The following is a 16348-nucleotide window of genomic DNA, read 5'->3' as shown; positions in this document are numbered from 1 at the left end:
CGGATTTATCAGTATTGCAAATTATAATTCTTTTTATTTAATAACGTGTATAATTCCGTTTTAAAATACGCCAGTATGTCAAGCCCTAATGATAACAATCAATCGCTCGATCAGAGACTGGAAGCAAAACAAGACGGAACAGAAATGTGCAGTCATTAAGCGATCAGCAATTTGATACTACAAAACATACAACGGCAATTCATTTATTATATTTTTGATATAAAGACTTAGAAGTTATTGACAATATTAAACTTAAAGTCTTTCATAAGTCTGTGAATTATTCTGAAATAATTAACGTGTAGAAATAATTAGCATGTTCTGTGTGTGTAGTTGACATGCGAATTGTTGAAAACGAACGATGAATCGTTTTATTATTTTTTTACTCTCTGCTGCATTTGTCGTCATCACGATACAGGTATGTAAGTAGGTTGTAACCTACAAACTAAAATTGAAACTTAAATTATAAGTTTAACTAATTGTTAGTCAGCTATTATTTTCTTTAAATCATGATTTAAATATGAATTTTCGATTAATTTTCCATCATATAATAAAGGCTATTATGTTTATTTGTTTTGAAAACACACATTGTTACAAGTTCCATCGATTACAATGGCATATAAAGACGGCGAGAATTAATTGTACAAACAGTTTTTCTGTGCAACAATGTGGGCTACACTTTAATAAATTCACTGAAAACATTTCAGACGACAGACTTCCAGGATAACCTCATAAATGGCTATAGAACGCTGATAGCGGACATCCAGGTTCGAACTCAAAAATCTCGCGAAGACATGGACACCCTAGTCTCACAGATTAAGTTACTCATGAAAAATGAAGCAGACAAAGCAATAAACTACATGACTATCTACTTGGAACAGATATCTATGTATTTCCAAGTAAGTATTTTATTAATTGACTTTATAATATATGACGCTATTTACACCGTCAATGCGCCGCTAACTATCGTATCGACGTTGTTATATTCCTTAGTGAAAAATAAATACCGGCTTTTAAATGCCCTACTATTAGATTAAACCTCTTATACTACTGAACTAGTATAATTACTCTTATATACTCTATTATCTAAACGACTACTACCAGGATATAATTCTTTTTCTTTTTTTCAATTTAATTTTTAGTGTAAGATTTTTTGTTGATTTTCGATATTTTTAGGAAAAAATATTAATCTTCTTTAGCTAAATATACAATTTTAAGTATCGAAACGCCTTGGACTCAATTTTCGCTTTCAAAAATATTAGGTTAATTAAACAAACGAAACAACTGTAAAACAAAAAATTGAGGTCTATTCGTGAAAGAAAAGAGAGAAATGTGAAATAGGAACGGTCCATTAACCGGCAGTCTGCCTCTTAGCCTAAGGACTTATATACACGAGCAAGCTGTCGGCAACTACACTGGTACAACATTCTAAGAGCTCTTACGTAGGAAAGTCGACGCACAAAACACATTTTAGAAGGCTGGAAACATTGTAAATTAGCCCTTGTAAATTTTTCAGTGGTACAGCGAATTAAGATTCGACATTTTTCACATTTACGCGCTATAACTTTCTAAAATTAGACTATATATTGTATATTTTTTATGCAGAGCAATATGTTCGGTAAGCTAATTTAAAGCGGCACCAATTTACCACCACCAGCAAAAAGCCGCTTAGAATTTGTAGCAGTTGTGCAATCTCCACCTGATTTACGTACGTTTCAGGTAATAATTCACGATCGCAAACCCCGCAACGGCACTTACTGCAAGGAGAGCATTGTTAAACTGCTCGGGGAGAATTTGCAGCTTGCTGATGAGAACGTAACCTTATGTCTAGCTTTGGGCTATCAACGAGTACAGCGGCTGCCAGGTGCGATAAATATTATTGTTTCCTAACAACCTAACTACAAACTGTTTCCAAGTACAGTAAATCAGAACTCTATCTCTTCCTTGGGGGGTTTATAATTTAAAATATTACTTGAGATGAAATTAAATTCAGAATACTTACGGGGTCAAAAAGGTTCTAAGTACTAAAATGCAATTTATTTCATATATATTAGAAAATAAATTATTTCTGACATGTTTCCTCTCATAGTTACAGGACGATCTCAGGTTGACAGATATGATGCTCAACCTACTTTTCATAGTTTTATTTTGGCGGTGTCTTCCTTGTTTACTTCGTACATGTCTTTCCGCCTGAGACAGCGCAGGATGTGTTGGAAACAATACTATGTTTGTACAATAATAATGTCTGACAGTGTGAAACTATTTTCACTCATAGTGTATTTGTAGTGCATTTTCCACTCGTAGTTCATTTCTAGTGTCACAATAAACGTTCTATCATAAAATAAGACCGCCATTTAAAGTATATAGATTCTACTATTTAATATTTTTTCCTACCCTAGAGTTGGATTGGTACACGACTCATATTATTATCGAGCTTAAAACTATAAATTCATTTTCGAAATATATTACATTTAAACGAAACATTACTCAGAATAAATTTAATTGAATTCCGATATTACCTCAGAACCTTCACTTTAACTAATTTAGTTCATTAATATTACAGAAAAGTTACAAGTACATTTTGAAACGTTGGAAAATCTGAAGAAATATTCGGCATCGAAATTATTCGAATGTCAGAAACAGCAGCAAGTAGGAGGAAACTGTTCTCATGAAAGTCAAGACCTTGAAAGGACAGTGGTAAGTAATACCTAGATAAATTTATTTTTAGTGAACATTATGATAAGAAATATTATGTTATTATACAAAAATATATAGTACATTTTGTTTTTTCTATTTCGCATGGCTTTATTATAGTTAAATTAAAGGTTTATTATATAATAATATTAAAAATTATTGAATTATAAATGAATAATACTCCGAAAAAAATTATTTCAGTTTTTATATGAAACGTCACCATTTCCCGTCGTGATGGCAGAAATCGCGATACATGGCTTCAAAGAAGTGTCCGATTTAAGTGTTTGTCTCAAGGACATTATATCGCGAATGATGACTCATTCCGTCAAAGTCATTGGAGACTTCAATAGATGCATTCACAACATTGAGATGCCGAAACTTAAGTATTTACTGAAATTCATGAAGAAGTATGCATGAAAAGTTATTTTCTTGCTTAAAACATTTTCATAGTACTTAATTTAAAAGATCACCTTAAGTAATCTCCGTATAGGCATAATTGAAGGAATATAAGATGTGAACTATAAATTTTAAAACATTAATAACGTTTGAATGGAAGCAGAAATACGAAATAACTAATATAATAGTAAATATAATAGTTTTTGTAATTAAGTAACATTATTTTTTATTAAAGTGATACTTTTATACTATTTGTTTTTAATTCGTACTAAATTCGGAAGAATATTTTAGAATTACATAATTAACAATTTCGTAACTCTTGATCGCCAAAGACAATTTAAATCCATTCAATTTGCATTGATATATTTAAATAAAAATGGAACCTGAACATTTATGAAATAATTCACGTCAGTTAATGCAGATTCTTTCTTCATAATATATTCAATTGAAGCCAATGAATCCTGCATTTTGCCGATGCAAATTCAATAAAATTCGTGCACAATATTTATAATATCGCATACAAAACGTTTTTTGCTGTAAAATTTTTATATGTCGACGTCGAATTGCAGGTGGAATTAAAAATAACACAATCCCTCAATACCTAACATGAAATGAATAAACCAATTAACTACGTTATAAAAAATGACATAAATATTGGCTTTTAATTCCAGAAATACAATATGGCGTCATACTCACTGAATATCGTGTGGAGCGATTTGACGACATCACACATTATTACTTTAGTAATGACCCACTGATATGATAACTTTATTATTGACCTCTATTTCCACCCTTACCTTCCCTTTAAATCTTTGTATGCCATGTATACATTTGTTGTAATGTCTGTATTCTTAATAAATATTGTTATCATTTTAACGATATTTCTTGTTACTGCCTGAGAACGGCAAAAGTCAATTTATTAGCCAAACCAAGTATTTCCCAAGCAGTAATCGAATTCGTTTCTTTCCATTTCAGACTGATATAGCTAACTATCTAATGTTTTTTTCTAGTTTCGATTTGAAATTAAATGTGAAACATCAAAAGATAATATTTTTAAAACAGTATATTTAAAAAGCGTTTAGTAAGGCTATGTTTTGTTAAAGAGGTTTTATAGATAAAATTATACCTATTTGGTATGCATCGCTGAGTGTATCTACTGATAAAAGCGGTGGTTGATTCACGGTACTTAGATTATACTTTAATTTATGTACAGTTTACAATTTCACCAGAAAAAAAGTAAAACTATGTCACACATACTATAACTATAAGTTACATTAAGTAAAATACTTTAAAGACATATTCGTCAAACAATAAATGTACTAACTTACCAGCAATATAACAACATCAGTCGAAGAAGGCTGATACTTCAAAAGTCTGCTGAACCTAAGAGTTCTTTGCGCCATAGTCAATGGACCTACAGGTCGAGACACATGTATAAGCGGGGATGGTGGTGGATGAGGAGGAGGCGTTGACATCGGTGGCATATTGCGGCGAACCGTCTCCAAGGGAACTGTTCGTGCAACCAATGTATCACTTCCGACGGAATTGGCACTACCACTGAATATATTCATTAAGTCCCCGATGGACCCGCCACCACTCGAACCGGCACTGCATCGTAACTTATCTAAATCTGTCAAACTTGACCCGCGGCGAACCCGCAAACGAGAGCCACTAACATTACTACGGCTTGACGCAAAAGCATCGCAGCGCACATCAGCTTCGCTGACCGCTTGACATTTCCTGCTTCGAACCATGGTCGCTGAGACATGAGTCAATATACTTTATGTTTACAAAGCACAGACCGTAGCAGCAATTACACTAAGACTGAAGGTTTACACCTGAAGTAATAAAAATTTGCATACAAATAGCTGATAGGTGCGCGCGCGTCGCAATCATTAGTGCCACGGTCGCCCGCAGGATAGCGATAACGCGTCCTCGCAGGTTTCCGGTAACATAGTTTATAGCGTTTTCATTTTAACTTGAAAGTATTTAGTTACTTTCTACTTTCACTGTCTTGATGTGCGTACGATACAAAGTCTGTTTGCAGACTGAGAGTGCGTAGATTTGTGTAAGCGTGGTTAGAGTAACTCGATAAAACTAATAAAGTAATTGGGTTCAAAGGCGTCATAGGACTTAGCGGGAGGTCCGTACTACGGGAGGTACACTTAGCCAACAGGCGACGGGACGGTTGGAACAATGACGAGTGAGTTAAATTGAATACAAAAATATTACCTATTAAAGTTAATATAAAGGAAAACAGGGTAATAATAATTAATTAATTACAAATTCAAAGGAAGACTCTATTTAATTTAAAATCAAAACAAGATAATCTTCACTGATAACCTTTCGTATTTTAAATTACGAAATCTTAATAACATTTTAGGTGATGATAAATGTAAGGCTTTATACAACAAGTGTATGAAAGAATATATTTTTAAAGCTTCTTTTATAAACAAAAATTTTCTATAATATTTTTTGAAGATTTAATATACCATATTTAGAACAATAAAAAATACTTGCAAAAGATTTTAATTTGACATAGTAATGTTTACTTCCGTTTATATATCGATATTGACAAAGTTTTATGCAATAAACTCATGAGAATACTTAATTTTATATAGCTATGAAATAAAATAGATAAAAGACAAGATAAATCATTTGGGCTCGATCAGTCCCGCTCCCATACTAACCTAATATCAATTATGCTTAATTTTGTATAGAGAGGTAAACTATTGACAGCTTAGATCCAGTTCACCTTGATCGAGAGTTTTTTACATTCGTTATGATAAAGAATGTCACCTTTCAGAATATCTTCTAAATATATGTAATGTTCTTTCTATTTTAAGAATTATTGTTACTATATAAAAATAAAAAATATGATAAAATTTCCTAAAATGAGTAATTATTTTAAAGTTTAGGATTAATACTAAAAACAAACAAACATAAGTAAAATATATTATTTTCTTAAATAATAAATATAAGAGATTTTATCGCTAGGACGATAGCCTCACCGAATTACAGACCTATCCTTTGTGTTTCGAAAAGCTTTAGTTATGTGCAAGGTCAAACCATTAAGAGTTCAGCAACGTAACAGCATTTTCCCATTTCCCAGCAGTAGTTTGCGCACTAACGTTTTTTCACAGCGGGATTAAAACACTATAGTTTGTAAGTGATAATATTATTTGGATATATTCTTACAATATATAGTAAAATATGTAAACAAACAAACAAAAACTCCATGAAATACTTATATCGTGCTATAAAAATAGTTACATGTTATTAATTAAACATATTTCGTTATCTAAGAATCGCGTTAAATTAAAGATGTCATAAAAGTTTAAGACACAGACTATATAAAAGCAGTAGTGTAAATTGGACACCAATGGTGCCAGACGTTAGTTGATTAAGTTCAATAATATGTATGAACTTGATTAGGGGCACAGACAGTCGTAAACTGAATTAATTCTATCACAGAGTAACGGTCTTGTTGCTTCATCAGATTCAAGATTATAAGCTATTCACATCTCTGTAGAATTTCAATATTTCTTAGCAGATATTTTGAATAGAATTAGCACGTTATACGTCAGAAAGAAGACATCGAAATTTTAAACTAAAAATTTTTTGAAATGGAATAAATATTAAGGCAATTTTGTTTTTAAATTAAAAACATGTATTTCGTTATAATTAAAACAATATAACTTACCTTAACCAGAACATTAGACACTGAACAACTTAATTCTCCATTTGCATAAAATAATTTTTTTATAAGTAAAATTATAGACGATTAAAACAGATATATAAAAAACAACATATATTTGTTAAGCTTGAACCTTGTCTTGAAAAAGTTCTTTGTGTTGTTTAATAAAATAAAATAAAATAATAAATTAAAAAATAATCTGTTTCATTCGTCGGTAAATAGAAAAAAGGACTCACATTTAGCTGCATCACAATCTTGTTGTACGCTCGATGCCACCTCTGCTTCGGCGTAAGTTTGGGCTGTTCCGGCTGGAACTCCATTTGTTCCAGTTGTTCTTCCTCGTGTCTTTGTTCCTCTTCGTTAAAAACACTATCTTCATTATACTGCTCATCTGCTTCGTCAAATCTTTCTTGATCGGTAAACTTGTCTTCTGTAAATGTCTCATCAGGATACTGCTCCTGGTCTTCAGGATATTCCGCGTCCTGATCGAACGATTCCTGTCTTTGGAATCCATCATCTTCGGGAACTTCGTGATAAGTTGGATGTTCTTCTTGAAACGTTACTTTTGACTTATCTTGCATTTGTTCTGAAATAGAACAGACATTAAATAAAATATCTCTAATATCCAATATCAAATGTAAACTTACTAAAGTTTAGTTAAGAGTTAGTTTGTGTGTTTTTAACTTGACGGCTTCATTCTTTTTTGTATAGAACTTGATTATTCATTAGATTCGGACATAGAGGTTTTTATTGCATCAAATAAATATACTAATTTATTCCGAATGGTAGAATGAAAATAATCGCAATTACATTAAAAATTAGACTCATTCAGTAATTCATTATAGCTTGTGCCTATTATATAAATAATATGTTAAATCTCTACATAAATAAATAATGTCTTTTAAATCTTTTAAATAATTTTATATACATGATTACTGTATTCTTATTTAAAAATATATTGATTTTCACTTACATAATAATTATTCATCATAAATATTAATACAAAATTATTTATTATAAAGGTTTAAAACCAAAATGCTATTTATGTATATACATAACATAGTAGTTTGCATTATATGAATTTTAGTAATATAAATATAACAAACCTTACTTTTTAATTTTAATATTTTCTATCTTAAAATATATCATAGAATTGATCAAATATCATTTCAAAATTTATTATTTTTCAATTTTTAAGTACTTATAGTAATTAGTTTATATTTGTATCAATATTAAGTAACATAAAAAAAACGGCATCTTACCTTCTAATGTTGTAGGTATTGTCAGTTTTTCTTCGTGTTGCGAAATAAAAGAACTTTGTGAAGTTTTTCGATCAAGTACGGAAGGCGTTTGACTATGATAACTATCAACAGAAGGTTTTCTGACTGGTGCAATAGTCTTGGTAGGCGATGCAGTTTTTTGTATACTAGATTCTTCTGTCGCCTTTACTTCTTCTGTAACATCCTCTTGGATGGTTTCGTGTACTAAATCATCATCACGAAACCGGTCTAAGGATGTCCTATCGCGATCTACTTGATCGATATCAGTCTTTTGGTACTCGTCCTCGTAGGCACTTTCATCGAAGCTCCCCGTGGAATAATCCTCTGGAGCATCAGGTAAAGTCCGTGTTCGACGCACTGAGGGTCTTTGTATTGATTCTTGTCTTCTAAGTGATGGTGTCCTCGGTAACGTTGGTGCTGACGTAGTCACACTGGACACTGGAACTGATGACTCATCAGGGACGGATGATGTGGCGGAAACTGTTGTAGTGCTCGTGAATGGCGTGACGGATGGTATAGTAGATTGATATTGTGTGTGAGGAGCTGTTGATATTGATGCAGGTGGTTGCTGTTGGCTTGCTGGTGGAGCGGCAACAGCTGCTGCAGCTGCACCAAAAAAGCTACCTAATTTTTTAGCTCCCCCCGCTACTAATGAACCCAATGTCGCTGCTCCAGTTAAAACAGTCGATTGAAGTTGCTGTGCGGGTATTTTTTGTTGTTGTTGTTGTTGATTGTACTGTTGTTGCTGCTGCTGCAGTTGTTGTTGCTGCAGCTGCTGTTGCTGCTGCTGTTGTTGTTGTTGATATTGTAATGTATGGAGCTGTTCCTGCTGAGTTTGTTGGTCGTATTGCTGCTGTTGTTTTTGTTGATCAAAATAATCTTGTTGTGATTTATCATAAGGTTCTTGTAGACTTTGTTGCTGTTGATATTGATTATTTTGGTCTAGTTGTTCATATTGTAAGCCCTGTCGATAATTTTGATTCTGATTATATTGTTGTTCCTGTTGGTATTGTTGTTCTTGATTATATTGTTGTTCTTGTTGATACTGTTCTCCTTGATACTGTTGTTGTTCGCTAAAATAATTTTGCTGTTGTTGTTCCTGTTGCACATCTTGTTGCATTCGATACTCTTGTTGCTCGGTTTTTTGTTGATACTGTTGATGTTGTTCAGTTTGTTGATAAATTTGTTCATTTTTATACTGATCATCATACTGATATTGATAACCATTTTTTTTATCTAAATAATCATTTTGGTTATCTCGATAACTCGCATCTTGATGCTCGAATTTTTGATGCTGTTTCGTCGCTTCATACTGTGTATCATATTGCTGATAACTTTGGTCATGGTAAACATCTTGCTTAGTAGTTACAGGCGGTTGACTATATGAATGAATTTTTGATGGCACTGATTTAGGTATCACAGATTCTTCTTCACTTGTAACTGGATAAGAAAATTGCGTTGAACTTTCCGTTTCCGCCCAAGTCGTCTTTTGAGCTGGAAGTTTAACCAGATTTTTAAAAATGGAATGTATAAATTCGTCATAAAATTTATTAAACAATAGTGACATTGTGTTAAACGAAGATTCAATAATAAACTGATTAACAAATGAATCTGCGAGAGTAACCCTGACCGTACTACGGAAGTTTTTATCAAAGGACATTGAAGCATTCAATGTCATTGATAAATTATGACATGAAGTTTCTATAAATATATTTTTATAGAATATAGTTTTTCTCAAAATCTAAATTGTTATGTTGATATATAGTTCATAATTAAGCGGAAAAAGCTTTAAAATTGCTACATTTCATAGCCATACATTTCAGTGGTTGCTCAAAAGATTATGGGTTCAACGTGCAAGCACTACTGAATTTGTATGTGCTTAATTTGTATTTATAATTTATCTCTTACTCTGACACCTGTATATGTTAGATAAATATTAGCTACATAACTGTCAAATCCACATTGAAACAGCGTGACGGAATATGCTCCTAACATTCTCCTCTACCGGAGAGGGTGCCAGTAGTAGAACATTTTACAATACATTGGCAATTTGTTTTAATAATATTCTCTACCTGTCGCTGCTGGAGGTGTCGCATGAGGTGTCTCATCAAAGAAAGGCTGCATTCCATCCTCATCATAACTTTAAAACAGAAAAGTAAACAATTGTAATTTTATATATTATATACATTACAATTATTTTGTAATTAATTAAAAAATGAGATTTAAGATTAAAAAGCGTTTCAGCATAATTAATACAGACAAAATAAAACTAAAAATAATACACATGACACATACCCGGTACTGTAATTGGTTTCTTGATACTGATCATTGGCAGTGTCTTGGAACTGCGGCTGATAACCACCGCTATCGTAACCATAACTAACATCGGGTACCGTTCTTGCGGGCTCTGTAACAACATAATTTACATTTAAGTAGTTGTTATTTATTTACTAAATATTTTTTATCTGACTATTACAAAAGTTTTACAAGTATGTCGATGACCTCATATCTATAAGTTTATTTCGTACTATCAGAGGAATTCCCATCTAGTAATTACTTACCCACCTTAAGTTAATCTGATGTGCTTGAATATTAATGACGATAGTTTTTTTTTTAAATAGTCTTATAGGCTTTTTGGTAACAACTCTAAAGGCCTGGATATTTGGAGGTACTCTACAAAATGCAAGAAATGCCCCTTATGTTAATCTGCTGCACTCAAGTAAAACTCAAAATACCCCTTGGGCTCACATAAATTAAATAATTATTTATTTTAAGTTTATTTTTAAATACTTAAAGGATATATTTTAATCGTCGACTAGCACATACAAGCTTATTAAGCCAATACAACTAAAGGCGCATTTTCATTGGTCGATAAGTCGGTAGTTAGCCCGATTGCGGGGAGTACCCGCATGCGAGCTAACAACCAATGAAATCCACTGGTCGATAACTCGGTCGATTAAACGTGTGCGGGTGATATCCGCATTCATATATTGATATTTATATATGCGTTATAGAAATCACCCGCACCCCGTATGCGGGCTCTGACGACCAGTGAAAACGATAAACTCTTTGCGGGCCCTATGGCATGCGTTACAGAAATCTCCCGCACCCCGAATGCGGGCCTTATCGACCAATGAAAATGCGCCCTAAAGGACCTATTGTAGTTGCTGATTGATTTATCGGAAACTAATTCAACCCTGTAGCTATGGTTGTTTCAAAAAAATATATGTTTAACTCCAGAATCATCTAAGAGTTAGATGATATTTTGATGAGTCACCTTGTGTGTAAGGCACGTGGGTGGTCGCAGGCGGGGCGTGCGGTGCGGGGACTGCGGGCAGGCGCGCCGCCGTGACAGCGGGCGGGAGTGGCAGCCGGCGACCACGACGACCCCACCCTGACTCGCTACCCGGTGGTACGGGCAGTGCTCGACCACGCTTTGGCGTTGATGATGGTGTTGCTATAAGTCATTGAAATTAATAATATCTCCAACTAGAATAGGTACTTATATTACTGGAAATTCTTCAGTATGAGTTTGATTTAATATATTGTTCAAATTCACTTCCACGTCCAAATAATTGATTAAACATTATTATTGTTGGTATGTACTGTTTCAATATTCATGTAAAATTAGTTTGCTGGGTTTCTTTTGATATCAGGTCCTAAAGACCATTAGGTAAGAATTTACAATTCTTTAATCTGTACTATCTAAACTAATATTATAAATGTAAAAGTAATTCTGTCTGTCTGTCTGTCGCTCTTTCACTGCCAAACCAATGAAACGAATTCGATGAAATTTGGTATGAAGCAAACTTGAACTCCAAGGAAGTATATAGACTACTTTTTTTGCCTAACACATGACAAGCAAACGCGAGCGAAGCCGCGGGCGACCACTAGTACTAAATATTACGATTATGATTCCATTTTTAGTTATCACTTTATTCACATCACGTTTAAAAATAAGTTAATTAACTTATACAAAGTAAAGTATATCTTACCTGGAAGACTAGCGGCTGTACGTCGCGGCCGAGGTCTGTATGGCGCCATCTCATTGTAATCAGAATATCGTGACGACGGTGGAAGCTAGAACAACCAAAGTGATTTAGTTATTGTTGTGTGAGTCTTCACGATCGGAAAATTAAAAACCTTCAAACATTTTGCGTCGTACCTGCTTAGGCGGCATCTGAGGCAACTGTACAACGGAGGAACGACGTTTGTTAACGATGTTCTCATACTCGGTGGGCGTGAGACCACACTCCTCGTAGAAGTAACGGTTCTCCCATTGCGCCTGATACGCGGGGTACTGGTAGCTACTTGAGTCATAATACTCTTCATAGCTGGCCTGCTGCGATATATGTGAATGGTCCCTGGTAAAAAAAAATCCGTTTAAAATGTGGAAATATATCGTCATTATCGACACCCATTTAAAGAGTAATAATGGCTCTTTGAATTTATTAATGACACAAGTGTCCATATGGTCTTTTTTTTAAATTAATCTTTATTGCTCACAGCTTAAAAAAAAACTAAAGACGATAAAGTCCACAAAATATACATATTATGCGGACTTTTAAGAGTATGTATGAGTATACAGCTTGACGAATTTTAGGAGGTAGGGAAATCAGGGAATTCATTCAAGACCTTTTTGTAACGTAACCATAGAACTTAACTCATTTGAATATATAACTTGGGCGTAATTATTCAAGAAACATATATAAATGATCTCACCTAATGTGCGTACTAGCGGTGTATGAGTCGTACCCGTATCCTATGCTGTCATCATATAACGTATTCTGACGCTCTAAACTCGGCCTTCGCTGCTCCTCTGAAAATTCCAAAAGTTTTATAGTTAAAAATATATGAACAAATATAATTATGTCGATAACAGTAGTAGAAACGTGGAATTGGTAAATTTAAATGATTAGCTGATACTAGTACAAAAACTTCATGCGGAATCTTCCCCGTTAATGGCTTAATGGTGAGTCAAAATTCGAATTAACAAAATTACAAAACCTCTACCAAATTCGTAGACTTTCTTAAATTGTTAAATTATTATTAATTACACCACATGAAGAAAATATAGCGACTGACCTCCTCCATTAAATATTAAAAAAGTACATATAACTATGGAAATGCTATTAAACCATATCAATTAATCTTTGGAATGAATTCAACTAAAACAATCGATTTCGTATATTTTAGATGGATGGATGTGTATGCAATTGTATTTACCATAACTTGAAACATTTACCTCCAGATTGCCAATCTGCCGCCGTCCGCCATGATATAGCGGATTCCACACTCGCCTGTGCGTGCAACTGCGACCACGTCTCTATTCTGAAATAATTTTTACCTTTTGTTAATATTACATACTTATTGATATAATTTTCTTCTTTTAAATCAGAAAAACTGTAAAATTCCATTAAAGAATAGGATTCGGTCCACCAGTGAAATTCTGTCTGATTTAACTTTATATATCACACACGAAAACTGCCTTGCGGGTGATACATGATTTTAATAGTTAGTTAGTGGTTATACAAAAGCACTACTACAGTATCGGTTGATGGTATATTCACCAAGCTATAGGGATAAAATATTCATAGCCGAATACTGTACACTAGTAGCCTCACGGTGTTTTCTTACACCACCAAGCAATTTATCATTGAACATTATATATTAATCTAATTATTTACCTATTAGTCCTAGGCTGGCTGTTGTAATAGAGAGGGTCACTATCGCCGTGCAGGTGATATTCATCTCTTTCATAAGAGTTTTCACGAGATGCCTCCAAAGACCTCTGAAAGGAAAATATTTTTGATACATTACTCATTTGTTTGAATTGAAACTAAACATGTTTATTTTGTTTACTTAAGTCTTGAAGTTCGTTTTAGATAGATAGGCCAAGTTAGACGGGTTTTGATAGTAGCATTTATATCTAAAATTGTATACTCTACATATTTCAGTTAAAGTTTTTTATTATTGTAATATACATATATCGGAGGATATGACGGAATTGTTTATTGTCAAAATTTTAAATAATTTCTTAAATTTTATTTGTGTTTTTAAATACGTTTTTTATTGTGTCCTATTTTACTGATACATACAAAATTACTAATATTGCATAATACGTCACAACCAATCAGAGTCGAAGACAGTCCTTGGAGCGGGGTCGGGGCGCCATCTTAACGTTTTGGCGGGAAATGTACGTAATAAACAATATGGCGGAAAGCGAAAAGTTAATATTGAATAATAATCTTGTTGAAAAGAGATAGATCGGTGTCGCGAACCCTACTCTATTGTAGCTGTTTGATTAATATCTTATATTAGTAACTGTGAAGTAATAATTGTAACGATTAAATATTATGAAACATTCATTAAATTTTACGAAACAGTTTATACATATGTGTGCTTGCAATCAATCCCGATGACGCCCACAGAACTGTTAACTACTTATGATGATGTAGAGGAGGTTAGTTGTAGGAGTTAGTGGTGTGTATTTCTCCGACATATACATATATTTAATCGAAATACTTAGTAGTTGAATAATAGTTTTTATCAAAAATCCAACCAGTTCAGAAAAAATAAATTTTAAACGCATTCTTTTTTTGACTCAACTCCAAAACAAGATGTTTCTTTTTATAAAAGTTTTACTCAATTTATTTATTTCGTCCAACTGAACTACATTTTAATTAGCAGGTAATTTGATGTAATTAAAAACAACATTAACCTGTGGAGTATGCATCTGATGCGCGGCGCTTCTGAACTGCGATGCGCTGCAGTTAGCGTGTTGGCCGACCGGGTAGTTTAGATCCGACGTATAGTCTGAATCTTCTGAGTAACCCGCTGTAAAAGATGAAAAATGAAAATATGTTTTATTGACAACACATAAATTATTACAAACTATTTGTAGGGCCTATATTTAGGCCCGTTTTAGTGGGTACCACGCTCAATTCATACACACATGCAGAATTACTTATGATGTCGTCAATAGATTCAAATTGTAAAATTAAATTTAATATATATACAGTTGAACCAGTGACTTCAGCGACGTATTTTAAACAAAATATAGTTAAATATAAGATTGATCTATTTTTGCTTCTACATAGATTCAAAACTATATGCTATATAGTTTTTAATACTTTGCGTACTTTTTAGATAAGTCTTAAAATGCTGACGTATTCTTTGGAAGCGAACGCTGCCAAAACTATAATAGCCAGACAAGAACTTTATACGTTATAAATTTGTAGGCCTCCAGAGTATCTACAGAAAAATCAGTAACAATATACTATTTATGCGAATATTTCCATATTATTGTTTAGAAAACAGCAATTATACATTTACAAATTCAAGAAGGAATATATGCCAAGAGATAAAATCATATATACGCCCGTTGTATAAGATATAACCATACCAACTTAAAATTTAAAAAAATCTTTAAAAAGTCTATGTTTTTATCGAAAGGTACACAAAGTTATGTGAATCTAAAAAAATTTCGGTGTAACTCGTGACAATACTTACGTGAAAATGATTATATGAAGTATAATTCAATATAATTTTCACTTCTACTTCTAAGAAAATACCATAACATAAACAATTTGAAAAATAATGTCGATACGTTATATAGACATTAAAACATTTATTTTCGTCTCTTATTACCAAATAATAAAATTAAATTAAAAAATAAAATAATAGTAACATATTGATTAGTTAATTAGTACATTATTTTTATTATTATACAGATCAACAACGTTATTAGCACTGTAATGAAGAAAAAATCAAACAGTTCATTTTAAAAAAGTATTATTTTAAATATATTTTTTAATAAATCCTGAATCTTAATAATAAAATGGTTCAACGGCTTTTCTAGGTTGATCGAGATAGCAATATTAAACGAACGGGTTTTCAGATAAAACTCTCACTTTCTTGATTAAAAACGTTATCAAATACACACTTTAGAAAAATATATTTTTATTATTTACTATGAAATAAAATCTGTAATGCGATAATCATGTATTTTAGGCCTAATAAATCATCCGTTATCCCAAAACGCTCATATATCATTCATTTTGAAACACATTATATTGGAATGTGCAAAACATGGATAAACTTTATGAGGTTATATGAATCTCTTGAGCTGAAAAAACAAATATCTAAACTAAATCATATTTATGTCATTATTAAAGTGATAAGTTTTATTACTTTTAGAAAACTTTTCTACCACTAAAATAAACTATAATTTGAAATAATTACTTATAAAACTGTTTCACAAATATTATATAATGAATATGTA

The 16348-nt window shown here is 32.5% G+C and overlaps 3 protein-coding genes across 3 annotated transcripts in view; 1 reads left to right on the top strand and 2 right to left on the bottom strand.

Annotated features, from left to right (window-relative positions):
* The first annotated feature begins 232 nt into the window (after nucleotides 1–232).
* Nucleotides 233–3251, top strand: LOC125067937. Its single transcript, XM_047676841.1, has 5 exons — nucleotides 233–415; nucleotides 705–896; nucleotides 1717–1861; nucleotides 2561–2694; nucleotides 2893–3251. The coding sequence occupies exons 1-5, from the start codon at nucleotides 359–361 to the stop codon at nucleotides 3106–3108; spliced, it is 744 nt and encodes a 247-aa protein (XP_047532797.1). The 5' UTR covers nucleotides 233–358; the 3' UTR covers nucleotides 3109–3251.
* A 6098-nt stretch (nucleotides 3252–9349) lies between these two features.
* LOC125067938 lies at nucleotides 9350–12852 on the bottom strand. The gene is made up of 7 exons (XM_047676843.1): nucleotides 12787–12852; nucleotides 12230–12428; nucleotides 12060–12144; nucleotides 11342–11521; nucleotides 10360–10471; nucleotides 10137–10204; nucleotides 9350–9558 (listed from the first exon to the last, which is right to left on the bottom strand). Exons 2-7 carry the CDS (start codon nucleotides 12394–12396, stop codon nucleotides 9481–9483), a joined length of 690 nt encoding a protein of 229 aa, XP_047532799.1. The 5' UTR covers nucleotides 12397–12428; nucleotides 12787–12852; the 3' UTR covers nucleotides 9350–9480.
* Nucleotides 12783–16348, bottom strand: part of LOC125067925 (phorbol ester/diacylglycerol-binding protein unc-13-like) — a 39681-nt gene continuing 36115 nt past the window's right edge. Inside the window, exons 7-10 of the mRNA XM_047676823.1 lie at nucleotides 14786–14901; nucleotides 13752–13855; nucleotides 13310–13395; nucleotides 12783–12883 (exon numbers count right to left, since the gene is read on the bottom strand). Of these exons, the coding sequence (XP_047532779.1) occupies nucleotides 12783–12883; nucleotides 13310–13395; nucleotides 13752–13855; nucleotides 14786–14901 (407 nt within the window). The remainder of the gene's footprint in view (nucleotides 12884–13309; nucleotides 13396–13751; nucleotides 13856–14785; nucleotides 14902–16348) is intronic.

The sequence above is a fragment of the Vanessa atalanta genome, chromosome 12 (assembly GCF_905147765.1).
Source record: "Vanessa atalanta chromosome 12, ilVanAtal1.2, whole genome shotgun sequence".
Classification (NCBI taxonomy): Eukaryota; Metazoa; Arthropoda; class Insecta; order Lepidoptera; family Nymphalidae; genus Vanessa; species Vanessa atalanta.
The sequence above is the reverse complement of the archived record's forward strand: the minus strand, read 5'-3'. Positions and strand labels throughout refer to the sequence as shown.